At 38.6% G+C, this 12,854-nt stretch overlaps 1 protein-coding gene across 8 annotated transcripts in view; it reads left to right on the top strand.

Moving 5' to 3' along the window:
* COL19A1 (collagen type XIX alpha 1 chain) overlaps positions 1-12,854 on the top strand; it is a 220,211-nt gene that overhangs the window by 172,397 nt on the left and 34,960 nt on the right. For all 8 annotated transcript variants that reach the window (XM_030007470.2, XM_041127248.1, XM_030007468.2 and 5 more), the window contains 10 exons: positions 89-142; positions 1,353-1,406; positions 5,910-5,963; positions 7,183-7,272; positions 7,615-7,659; positions 7,765-7,842; positions 9,162-9,197; positions 9,304-9,357; positions 9,446-9,499; positions 12,309-12,350. In XM_030007470.2, coding sequence (XP_029863330.1) covers positions 89-142; positions 1,353-1,406; positions 5,910-5,963; positions 7,183-7,272; positions 7,615-7,659; positions 7,765-7,842; positions 9,162-9,197; positions 9,304-9,357; positions 9,446-9,499; positions 12,309-12,350 — 561 coding nt within the window. The remainder of the gene's footprint in view (positions 1-88; positions 143-1,352; positions 1,407-5,909; positions 5,964-7,182; positions 7,273-7,614; positions 7,660-7,764; positions 7,843-9,161; positions 9,198-9,303; positions 9,358-9,445; positions 9,500-12,308; positions 12,351-12,854) is intronic.

Raw genomic sequence — 12,854 nt, 5'->3', positions numbered from 1 at the left:
ACTATATACATCACCGGGGTACATAGCTGATACTGGGGGACATAACAGTAAATTTGGATTTTTTTATTTTCTCCAACAATATCATTAGGGTGAAACAGGAGACCCTGGACCACCTGGTCTTACTGGAAATCCAGGATCAAAGGTAGGTGAAAGGTATTTTAGTGGTATTAACAGCCATTACATTCTATGCTGTTGTATAAGAGGACTCTGAATGCTATCAACTCTTTAGCTAGTATTAAAGGGCAGGGAATGCAAATAGTTTATACCAAAAGTTTGTGCATGGATCATGGCTATTTTAGTTCATCAAATTCTTGTTGATCTCAGCATCAGTCAGCAAGGAATATTTATGCAAGGCTCAAATGTTATTTGGTCACTCAAGAATATGAGTACCCATTTTGCAATTACAAATCCACCAGTAGCTGGGTGTATTCTCTTCATCCATCAGTGAGGCAGGGGTTACCACTGCCAGTACGTTAGCGGTTCCTATGTTTAATCCTATGAGACTGCAGGTAACGTCACAGTAGTCATTGCCTCTCTTTGAAGAAAGTAACTGAAGCACATGTGTTCTTGAGAATCTCTCATGATGCCTTGAATTGTATCAAATAAAGGTAGAATTGGAAACTGTGAAAATGTAACCTCCACCCAATACTATACACCCTGGATGTGATAGTACCCAAGTTCCTTACATCGTCAAAAGAAGTCCCAGGGGGAATAGATGCAGCTACAGGGTCCATGAAACTGTGGTCTTAAAAATGATTCACCACTCTAACTCCTTAGAGTGCTCTTTGGAGGCTAATGTCCTTCCTTGGTAGGAGCTACTGAAATAATTGTTGTTACTGCAGTGGAAATCTAGGTCACCCTCACACTGTATACCTTCCCGAAGAGGCTCACAGAGATCCAAAGGATCATTAGGTTTCCGCCAAGTCATCCTTTTATCTCTACATTTCAATCCCCCTTTCTTTCAGTGCTCTGGAGTCCTTCTGATGAGATCTGTTCCAAAAAGAGAAGGAACACCTCCCACATAGTTAAAAAATCACTTCTAGATATCTCCCTTGAGGGAGGAAATGTTGATTTACTCCTTTTGTTTTGTCTTTTCCTTTAGGTAGTGCTTTTGTATTTACTTGTATTTGCTTTGTATACATACTTTGGATTTTGTATGTATCAGTCCCAAAGATTTAGTGGACTAAACGTTAGATTAAGGGAGAATGAGCAAACTCTGTACTTCTTACTCCATGTAGAAGATAATTCTTAATGCCAGATGTTTTGATCTATTTATATATGAGAACGCTTTACACCAAATTACAACAGGTATATTGACTTTAACCTCAGGGGTGTATTATATCATTTCACAGGGACTGCCAGGACCTCCAGGACCTGTCGGACCCAGGGGATTGCCAGGAGAAGTTGTATGTATTGTGCAGTTTCACCACCCTGGAGAAGCATGGTGTGTGAACAGTTAGCCGGTGAAGCAGTACCACAGAGGTTATCATAGGTGCTCCTCTTGTGCGTGGTACTATAGCCATCAGGTCTTGAAGCACAGTAGTATGGGATGCCGCAGGGTAGAGTTCTGCCATTTGCTTGTGTTCTTTTTGTCCTTGTGTTACCAGCTGAACAAGTAAGAATGATAATACTAATCTGTCTGATTCACAGATAATTAGCTCTACAAAAATCACTCTTATCTTACAGGAGTAAGTGAAAATTTAAAAGATCTCTAGCAAAGTTTTAATAGTGTTACATCGTGAGCTGGAAATGACAGTGTGTGTGGAGCAAAATGAGAAGAAACAGGGAAAGTAAGAGTACCCCAAGGATTTAAACACATGGCCTTCCTTATTTCTGCCTATGGTTTTGTATTATTCTGAATTAGTTTACTTCCTTTGAAAGGGGTAAAGATTAATAAGGTGAATAGAATAAACAATTATGTTTATTATCTTAGAATTTAGGTCAGATTTATGAGTGAAACTCATATTCAAAGCAAAACATGATTCCGTTAAAACAAGAGACAATATTAAAATCTTTAGCCAGAGTAAAAGTATTGGTTGGAAATAATTTAATAGAAAACTCCTTTTTTAATTACTGTTTATTAGATTAAATTACTAAAATACTTATGCAGAAAGTGGAATGAGAGATTATTCTTATGATTGTTGGTTGATATTCCAATTTAATTGTGCAGAGGGTTTGCAGTCGTAAAGCACCTAAAGCCATTATATGGTTGCCACAGGTGAAAAATAGCTTAATTTGTGAACACTGACAGGTGACAGATAATATGTGTTTATGTGTCTGTGCAAGAATGTCAAAACCTGAACAATTGACTTGTCAAGCAGAAGCCTATTACTTGTTAGATGCAACAGTAGGGGCTGCTTTTTAATTTTGATAGCACCTGGACTAAACAGAAGTGGCACATCCCGGGGTCTCCAGTTAATTTAGATGGCGGGAACCGAGGGATGAGGGCACCCGGAAGAAGTAGTGGTGCCAAAATAGAAGGTTTCCTGAAGGGAAAGAGGTGTTCTCTCCAGAAAGAAAGGGAAGATCTGGTTGGAGGAAAGGTCCTGGAAATGGGGGAAGGTCATGGAGATCAGGGAGATGCATGGAAACAATTGCCAGGGACCTGAGCCACTAACACCTGAGACTGGTAGCTGTGAGCCGCTGCACAACACAAACCAAGACAACTTGCTTCCCAAGTAGTCCATCCCGGACGAGCAACAATCTCCCGGCTGGAAAGGGAAGTCAGGACCTGACGAACATAAATCTTAACAAGGGAACGAGTGAGAGCGTGAGATAATCAAGGAGGGTAAAAGCTCTCATCTCAATGCTTCTTAGATAAACCCCAATATCCAGATCCACTACAGGCTGTCAGACAGTGTCAGAAGCAGGATACAGATGGTTTATTGAACCTCCAGATCTTGGCTTGTTGAGGGAGGCCCTCCAGGAGGAGCCGGGGGGACGGGACACCTCACCAGAGATGTAACATGCCCATAACCTTTATGCCTGTGGGTGCAGAGCTGATGGGTTGGAATTGTCGCGGCAGTGGGGGGTCTCAGCAGAGTTTTAATGTGCCTGTAGTTATTACGCTTTCGGGTGCCCCACATTGAGGTCTGCCAACTGGTTGGGGTTTGTCAAGGCATGTCAAGGCCTCCTTCACGGGGGTTTTAGTGTGCCTGTAACCATTACGCCGCTGGGCAACAGACTGATGGGTCTGCTGGCCGGTCGGGATCCCCCAAACTGGTAGGGGCATCCCCCGAGATCCAGCACATCTGTAACCCTTGTGCCTCCGGGCAGGAAGAGCACAGGTGAAACTTCAATCCAGTCTGAATACTCTAGGAAACATCTTAAACTATTAGGCATCGTTATACTAAGCTTGAAAGTCCCCCGGGCATTTGCCTTGACACCCTAGTATAGCAGAAGGCCTCTTCTGAGGAGGTGGCTGCCTGTCTCTCTTCCAAATTATAGTGGAATCTCTTTTTAGGTGTGCAGGAAACTATGTTCTGCCTAATCCCCCCTGTAAACTGAAATTAGGTTTGGGTCCACAACACTGGTGTTGTCACATAACCTAACAAGTGACACCCGGTTCTCCTCCCTCCCTTCCTCCATAAACCATAAAATGTTTTTTAAGTACCATTTTGGAGGTTTGCGATCCAAGAAGTGGACCAAGAAAAGCAGACAATGGAGAGGTTAGCTTCAGCCTAGCAGTTAAGCCATTCCCCTGAAAAGAACTGAGATTTTGATCTTTGCTGTGTGGGTTGGTTTTGGTTTTTATCTTATTTCTACGAACAGAAGCATCTAGGAGCTGGCATTGCTGCATTTTGTCTTAGGCCTTTCCACACACACTCTGAGACTAGTTTGTGGAAGACAACACTTAATTTGAACAGACTTTTAAGTCATATACTTTATTAATATAAAAATACAGTTCTGAGTGGTACACAGCTGGCAGACTTTTTATTGTTGACCTGTTAAAACTCTTAGGGATATAAGCAAAGTGACAGCTGGAGTACAACATCTTTAGCTCCTATCAGGGAAAAAACCTAGTATTCAAATCTGCATGTAATTATTTTGTACTGTGTTACTTATTGACTGTTTCTTTATACCTTATTTTCCTACTCAGTTGAGGCATGCATTTTTTAAATTGTATCTAATTTAGCTGTCTTCTATAACAATAGTTTGTAAGCCTTTTCTGGTGTGCTTCTCTTTATATATAGAACCTCAATCTTACTGTGAAAGATAACAAAATACTGCATTTCTGGTTTGCTTGTGTTGCCATCATCCCTCTTGAGTTCATAATTGCTGCTTTTGAAACTGCTGTTCTGCTGGATCTTTGACCAAGTGACACTATGAACAGATAAATACTACATATAATATACGTAGATCCTAGATGTAGATGATCTTGGAGACTCATTTGTACACACAATTCTAGTATATAAAAACATATATTTAAACACATTATAGAAACATGTATTTAGTTTCAGGCTCATTTTTTTATCTTCTGAAGATGAAACATTATGGATTAACAAAGATAATAATTCATCTTATGTAGCATGATAAAAATTATGAAAGGTTGAAAATTGTTTTACTTTGACATACATCATCGAAGAGTTGTCCAGCAGATCAGATTTGCTTCTTTCCTTTCCTAAGATATCCCTTAATCTTGGTCCAACAAAAAAAAACAAAAAAACAAAACAAAAAAAAAAAATCAGAGAAATCCTTAGGAAAGAAGATAGACTGTATATATTTTATGTCAGTATCAAAAGAAGATAGGGTATGATGCAATGTCTGATCCATAATCAGTAAATTTAAACTTCCATATATTCTTATAATGATTTTGTGTTGGTATAAGGAGAATATTCTTCATTAAGGTACTTCCTTTTTTTTTTTCCTTATGCTTTTAATTTGGATGGCTGGGTGAAACCAGTAGCTGTCTGTCCGTATTAAGGAGAAAATACAGCAGAGAAAGCAAACACACAGCTGTTGAACCCTCACTACTGGCATGAAAATGTTGTCATCCTTCATATGTCAGTGTTCACAAAATGCTTTGTCTTTTTCTCGGAAAGTTCATTTTCCATTCCGGATTAAGTATCATACTTAGATTTTACTGTTCAGTTTTGGCAATTTTATCATTTACTGTGGAAATTACTGGTATTCTTAACAAACTGCTCGATATAATAGTTGGTTGAATAGCATTGAAGGGTTATGGAAGAATTTTTCTCTATTTGTTACAGCCTAATAAGAGAACACAATTTAACCTTCCCTATTATTTAAATAGTTTCTATTTAGATTTTAATCTATTTCATTTCTCTGCATTTCTAACAAATCCTTCATGAAAAGGGCAAGGGATAATGCTGAAGTTAAAATCAAAATGTGAAAGATGAGATTTAGACAAAAGAAAGGATGGCATATATTTATTTTGCTGAAAATATTTGACTGTCCATTAAATATCTAAAACATTTTAAAGGAATTTGGTGGATTAAGTAATGTGCAGGAGTAGAAATTCATTGAGGCTTTTAAGGTACAAATTTGAATAATTAACTAGTGTAGGAAATCATGCAGCCCTTCATAGGCAAAGAAGGTGAGACACTTATTTAAAACTCAAGTTTGTACCTGCTACCACCTTCCTTGAAAAAATGATTGATTTTCAAGACTTGGAATTATTTTGAAATTCAAGACATAAACCTGTCAGTCTCTGCCATTCTGCCCTGATAGGGTCCAGAAAATAATCTTGATTATTACATTTCAATTTCAAGAAAAATGATTCACATAGTTGATTAAAGAAGCATTCATTAACTTGTACTGTTTGACATTTTGGGTCAATACTAATGCACAGTAAATAATCCAGTGTAAACTCATTTTCATCTGTAATTCTAGATAATCTGTAAGGTAATAGCTATAAAAATGTACAGTTATATTTTTCTTAATTCCAGGGCTTACCAGGAGAGCACGGGGTACCAGGAAACCCAGGAGTAAAAGGAGACAAGGTATGTTTTAAGTGGTTTTAATTAAGCTTGATATGTTAGAGCATATTAGACTGTCATCTCTGAAGTAACCTTCGATTCTTCTGTAGTGCATCTGTGTGGCTGCTTTATAAATTGATTTTAAAATGTACAAGCAGCAACCCCCTGCCTGCTGCAGGCCAATTTGGCAACCCAATTGCTCTTTAGATTCATAATTTAAGTAATATTTCAAGGAGGTTGCACTGGGCTCTTACATTAAATCTGTGCAGTGCAGAAATGTCGGTTCAGGTCCTGACCACAAAACAGCCTTTTCAGTGTAGTGTCCTAACCAGACTAATGTGTAAAATCCCACTTCACAGTCAGATATATTCCTCTTGGCAGAGCACTGGGGCAGCTATACCGTCTGAGATGTGAGCCAAGCTCTTTATGGCATTGTATTTTGCTGTGGAGAAATCCCTTAGTTAGAATTCAGCTACATCAGCAAGAGTCAAAAATGGTATGTGTGTCTATATTGAATGTAGAGAAGGGGAGAGAAGAGGATGTACAGGCATACTGTGAGCTGTGTGATGTGTTATGGTATTTATACATTGTGGGGGGGTACAAGGGAAACAAAATCCTTTAACAGCTTGAAGAAATGAGCTGATGAAAAGGCAGGAGAAGAAAATTGCTGTGGAACAATGACAAAATGTATTCATCTTGCAAAATAAGAAGTAGTGGATTCAGAAAGAATCACAGAGAATGATGCAGGAGCATGTAAAAGATGAGAGGCCAGCATAATAAGAGGCACAAATTCACCTGTGTAAGCAGGAGGAGTTGTAGAGATGTGGACTAAGAGATGCTGCATGCATTGAAGTAAGAAATAGAGATGTAAACAGGAATACGGTGAAGACCAGGGGTTTAGCACTAGGGATAGATAGCTGGAGAGAGACAGTTTAAAGCTGTTACTATGAATTAATTGGCAGGGTTTAATGACGACCTGCGTATTAGGGGCTTGGGGACAAAGAAATGTAGATCAGATGTGTTGCAAGCATGGAAAACGAAGAGAATGCTAGTTACTATTAGTGGCTGTGTAGTCCATGCCTCCTCCTCTTCTGTAACTTTTTGGAGGAAAATGGCAGGGGGCGGTTCTTCTCTATTTCTCCTCAAAGTACTGGCGCTTTCTAGGATAACCTTGATAATATTTAGAGTTTTTTGTAAGAGGAAATTCTGACATTTCAATTAGCAATTCAAATTTATCTTGTAGGGGGACCCTGGTGGGATTATGGGACCGCCTGGACATCCAGGTCCAAAAGGTGATGTGGGGCCTCCTGGACCAAGTCTGCCTGGAAGACCAGTAAGTCCATAATCTGAAAAGGCTTTTATGACTTTATTTCTTGTAGGGACAACTGTTAAAGAATTCTCATTGTGCAGTGAAAGAAATCAGAACAAGTATTTTTTTGGATGTAATTTCAAAATTGAAATATATGCTATAGTGGTATTGTAAGTGCACTAAAATATGGTCTAGAAATAGTGTAAGGCTCACACATGTTCCTAGTGACAGTGGTATTAACAACAAAGACATGTAAATCTGTCATAGTTTATTTATAAAGGCTGACTAACTTTGGCAATAAAATTCAGCTAGTCTCTTTGATTTCAAAATGTAATTTGGTTTTTTTCCTGGTTTTTTTTTTTTTAGGGTCCCACTGGTATTCCTGGAAACCCCGGTCCACGTGGACCAAAGGTATAAAAAATACATTATTTCTGTTTCTAAAAAAAAAAAAAAAGGATAATATGCTAGTTTACATTTTCAGACCTGTTGTAACTGAAAGCCTTGTACCCTTCTCAGGGAGAAAGAGGACTACCTGGTGTACAAGGAGCACCTGGGGAGATGGGGCCCCCGGGAATAGGCATTCAGGGATCACCAGTAAGTATACCAACGCCCAGAATTTGGGCTTCTCGCTGTGCATCGCTGAGAAAACTGCAACAAGTAAACAAAGGATAGTAAAAAGCCATGCCATGAACCCCCTTCTGACTCGACTCCCAACTCAGCATCTTTTCCCTTTATCCAGACCCAGAAAGATGTAGGGCTAAGTGACAAATGGAAGCCTTGGAGAACTGAAGGAGTCAATGGCTGCTCTACAGATGAGCTTCCTAGTGATGGTGTTGAGACATCCTCAGACTTACTGTGTCTGTTTGTAAGCAACAATTGTTTGCAGTTGTCAGCAAAATCCAGCCTGAGTACTGGTACAAGAGAAGAGGTATACTCGACATCATAGATGATGGCATTTTGAAATCCATGCTGGTACTGGAAAAGGCAAAGACATGTGGAAGAGATGTGGAAGACTTTGCATCAGCTCCTAGCTTTTGCATTTGTGATGACTGCTAATTACAAGCTTAGGTCTACTGCTTATAAATGAGAATCTTACTGTGCCAGGTACTGGGCCAGGAAATAGTGAAGTCCTGATTTTGCACAGTTTGCTTCACGCAGTTCTGTGCAGTTATAATTCAAACATGAAGCAAGTTGATGCAGCGTACCTAGAGCATTCGTACTAAACTTGTATAGCAGTAACTGTTTCAGTTATTCCGCTTGTTTCCCAGGTTTGTTTGTTTCTTTCTATTGCCTTTAAATAAAGCCATCTCCAGTGTCTTCAGAGTATTCAGTAAAAAAATTGATGATATTGATGGTGTAGATGGTAGGTGGTACATGTTATTACATGAGTTCTACTGTGGTGAACAGGGCAATCTCTCTTCAGTGCAGACCAATATAGTCAGCCGATACAGTTCAGTTTATTGACAGGACTCAGGTACAGAGAGAAAATATTTGACAAGGTGACTAGAGTTTCACAGTGAGATCTTAATCTAAAATAATTATCCTTAAAAACAACTCATTCAGTTCAAATAATTTCAAATCTGAATTTTAAAAATTACCCATTTATATTTAAACAATCTAGTTTGTTTCTATTCAACTGAATATCAATTTTTCTTATGAATCTCCTAGCTAAATAGCAAGTTTCACCACAGATCATTATTCTTTGGTATTACTTGCCCATAAAAATGGGCCTCAGCAAAATCTTGAATTCTCTCATTTTGGCAAAATTAGATTTGCATTTAAAGCCAAACCTTAGAGCAAGTCTTTCTTGCAATGCAAACTGCACCAATATCCCACATTCAGTATTTTTCTATGAATTTCATCTCCCTTGTCCCAAAAAGTGTAACTACTGATTATTTGGAGTTTTCTTGCAGGGTCCTATAGGTCCAACTGGGTCCATGGGTGTGCAGGTAGGATATAAGTTTTCTCTTTAATATTAAAAAAAAAATTTAGTTTAAGATGTTTACAGTAAAACAAAAATCTTCTTAAATCCTAAATGACCTTTCCTGCTCTTAGGGCCCTAGGGGACCCCCAGGATTACCAGGAGCTCCAGGTACCCCTGGTATTAATGTAAGTGACAGTTCTCTATATATACAGCAAGAAGTAATGTGTCCCTCGACAATGATTTAAGGCCATCAAATTTTACATTTGTTTCTAGGGCACTCCGGGAAGAGATGGAAAACCAGGACTACCAGGCCCTCCAGGTGATCCTGTACGTATACAGAGAAAGCTCGGGCATTTGGTTTGGTGCAATTTATTTTAAATTTAAAGGAGGTGAGAGAATCTAGCAAGTCTAGAAGTTCAATTGATGAAATTAATTTGATTTTTCAGTTTTTAGATCCTTTGTTTGTTTGTTTGTTTACTTGATTACATTGCAGTATAAATTAAACTTATGTTAACATATACAGGATAAGTACCTTGTTTTCAGGTGTTACAGTTTGTATACTAGAGTTTCTGCCAGGCTATAACTTGGCATAGTGTTTCTCAGTCTCAGAAGCAGTTCTGTATAATGCAAATTTTAAGGAGCGTACTGTGATAATTCCTGTTAAAAGACTGAAGAGAAAAGTTTGGGGATTCCGAAGCTAATTTTGCTGTGCCGCAGAAGAGAGACATTAATTTGTAATGAAATTCTGAGAATAGTTAGTCTCTAAAGCAATAAATTCCCTTTAGCACTAAAGAAAAGTTAAGTGGCTGGGTTTGAAAACAAAAATACTAAATAAATTCTGATCTTTCACCACACTTTAGAAGTTACCATCTCCTCTCGGGTATGTATTACAGCAATGATTTTCATTTAACAATGCTATAGCTTTACAGATTTTGCGAAGTCCAGCACTGCAAGATCCAGAAAGCCTGCATGTGCCTCAGACCAAACTGTACTCTTAAAGATAATTGATTATTTTGCTTGGGAGTCAGGAGAGTCTAATGTGCATATCTGCAGAACTGGCATAAAGGCAAAACTTCAGTTGCTATTCCTGCTCCTGTCTGGAGTCCCAAGAACTGGAGACCCAACTCTTGGAAAGAGTGGTCTCTCCCATGCCTGGTTCTTGTCAGTGATTTAATTTCATTAGCATAAGCAGATATAAACACTGCAGTTGGACTGGGAAAGATTGCTAGCTTTTTGAAAATATAATCAAAACTTAAAATTCAGAGACAGTCTGAAGTCAACAAGATTAAACTCAAGACAGATAAGCATAAAGTGCTTAATAAGAAAAAACAATATCCCTAAGTAGAATAGGTCTGGAAGGCACAGTGCACTGTAAACTAAATGTGAGTAAAAAATCTGATGCCACTGTTAAACAGACAGATCTAAATGGTAAAACTTACTAACAGGAGAATTACTGCATTTTGCTCTCCTGAAATAGTCGTCTTTTTGGAGAGAACATTTTTAAAGGAAACTCTAGCAAGCAGGAGCGAGTCTGGAGAATTCAGGCCATTTTAACATTTTCAAAAGCCCAGCACGACCCATACACTTATTCGGAGCTCAGCATACACGGCTATGACTCTCCGGTACGTGCACAGTTAGGCTGGACTTGCTGTGCGTACAGAGCAGACGGGCGGTATGGCACAAGCGCAGCAGGCTTGCTCCCGTACCTGGTGTGCCCTTGCAGCTGGGTGTTAGGACCCTTTCACGCTGAGGGTTTGGGGGTCTGTACCATAAAGTGCTATTGCGGCTAAAATAAGAACATTCGAGAAGAGGAGAGATGGGAAATTACACTTGTGTAGTCCAGCAGAAAGACCAAGAGGTGACGTGGTAATGGCCTGCCTATCCGTAAAATGTTGCTGCAAGGAAAAGGATGAAAAGTCAGGCCACGTAGGGATGTGGTGGTTGGTTTTAAGCCTTGTTACAGGTTTTTAAGAGCAGGTGACAGTGTCTACATACAGTCTACCTTTTTTCAGAGGATGGACTTCATAGCTTACATAGTTATGTCCTTAGGTTGTGTTAGGTGCCTGTGTGTCACCCCAGAAAACTCAGCGTGCTTTCCAAGGTGGTGATGCTACCCTGTAAATGGTGTACTCCTGATTACACCTATGGTTAAGTACATTCAGCAGTGCTTCTCTGGAGCTGGTATTTGACACCCATTGCTACCAACCGACAGTTTTTCTAACATGCTACAAAAGTGCTTACATTTTATTTTTCTTCTTCAAGATGGGAATGATTGAAACAGACTGAACAAAAGCGGTAACAAATTTTGAATGTGTCTAATTTTATAGCATGCGCAGGGCTATTTTTGCTTTAGCGATTACAAGAAGAAGAAATCAGCATTGGTAATTGAAGAGTCTGTGAGTGAAGCTGATGATAACCAGTGCAATCAGTTTTTACAGGGAGTCTTTAAATATAGGTTTAATGGCAGCATTTGGAAATCTGAGATACGTTGCAGTACAGTGTAAACCTATTGATTGAGCTTTAAATGGGTTAGCTTTAGTATTGGTGGCAATTTAGTGGTGGCACCACAGAGTTTTGCACTAATTCTTAATGCTTAAAGGCAGGACAAAATACTGTATACGTTGCTTATGTTGCTGTAGCTGGATTATTTCCAGTATCTGAGCTAGTTTATTGAAGTTAGCTTTGACATCTCCACAATTCATGCTACAGTTCACAGTAGAGTCAGAACCTAGGAGAAAGCAGAAGGAAAACAATTGAAGATAATCAGGTGAGAATAGTCTGTGAGACTTTCCAACAGCGGTAAGTTGTTGCTGGTATGCTACAAAAACAACAATATATTATTATGATTATTTTAAAGTGAAATTTACTATGTTCTGGAGTTATGCTGTTGTCATGATTCAAGGAACTTCATTGGAATTGTAAAGAAGAATTACATTGTTAGCTTGGATAGAGAGCGATATTTAACTATATTTGAAACCCTGATTTTTCTTCTGATTTTTTGTAAAAAAATAGCTTCAACCAATATATATGTAATCAGCTATGTGTGCAACAATATAAACTTTAGAACCAGTGAGAACCCATCCGAATCGGTAGTGTTGTGTAAAACATTAACTGCAGCTGCCTTTTTTAATTTCAGATCGCACTGCCACTTGTGGGAGACATGGGTGCTGTACTGAAGGTAAGCGCTTTCAGAGGTTAAATATCTTTGTTTACTATAAGCGTGCTTTTTAAACCAGAATATGCACTTGAAAGTTTCTATAGGTTCAATTCTGACCTACTTGGCTAGCCTAAAATAATTTTGAGATTTTTGTTGATATGTGTTTTGTTTTTAAAAAATACTCAAGAAATGCATTTTGTAGGAATTTTGCAAAATAGTGTTTGAACGATATGTGAGGTGGTAGCCAGCAAGCGCCCGTTCAGTACATCCAGTCCACAGTATGAATTGCTACAAGTATACCCCATTCTCTGCTTTACTTTGTAGCATTAAGGTTGGTAATACACCGAATGGGGAAAATAGTCTAGAATTTCTAAGGTATTATTTTGAAAAATAATGAAATTTGAAGTGGTCTGCCATATTCCAGAATGAAAAGTGTGCTCAGAAGAATTTCAATATGAAAAGCACAGATCATTTCTGAAGAGAGGGATTATCCTATTCTACTATCCTTTATTAATACATGTACTT

The sequence above is a fragment of the Aquila chrysaetos genome, chromosome 2 (assembly GCF_900496995.4).
Source record: "Aquila chrysaetos chrysaetos chromosome 2, bAquChr1.4, whole genome shotgun sequence".
Taxonomy (NCBI): Eukaryota; Metazoa; Chordata; class Aves; order Accipitriformes; family Accipitridae; genus Aquila; species Aquila chrysaetos.
The sequence above is the reverse complement of the archived record's forward strand: the minus strand, read 5'-3'. Positions and strand labels throughout refer to the sequence as shown.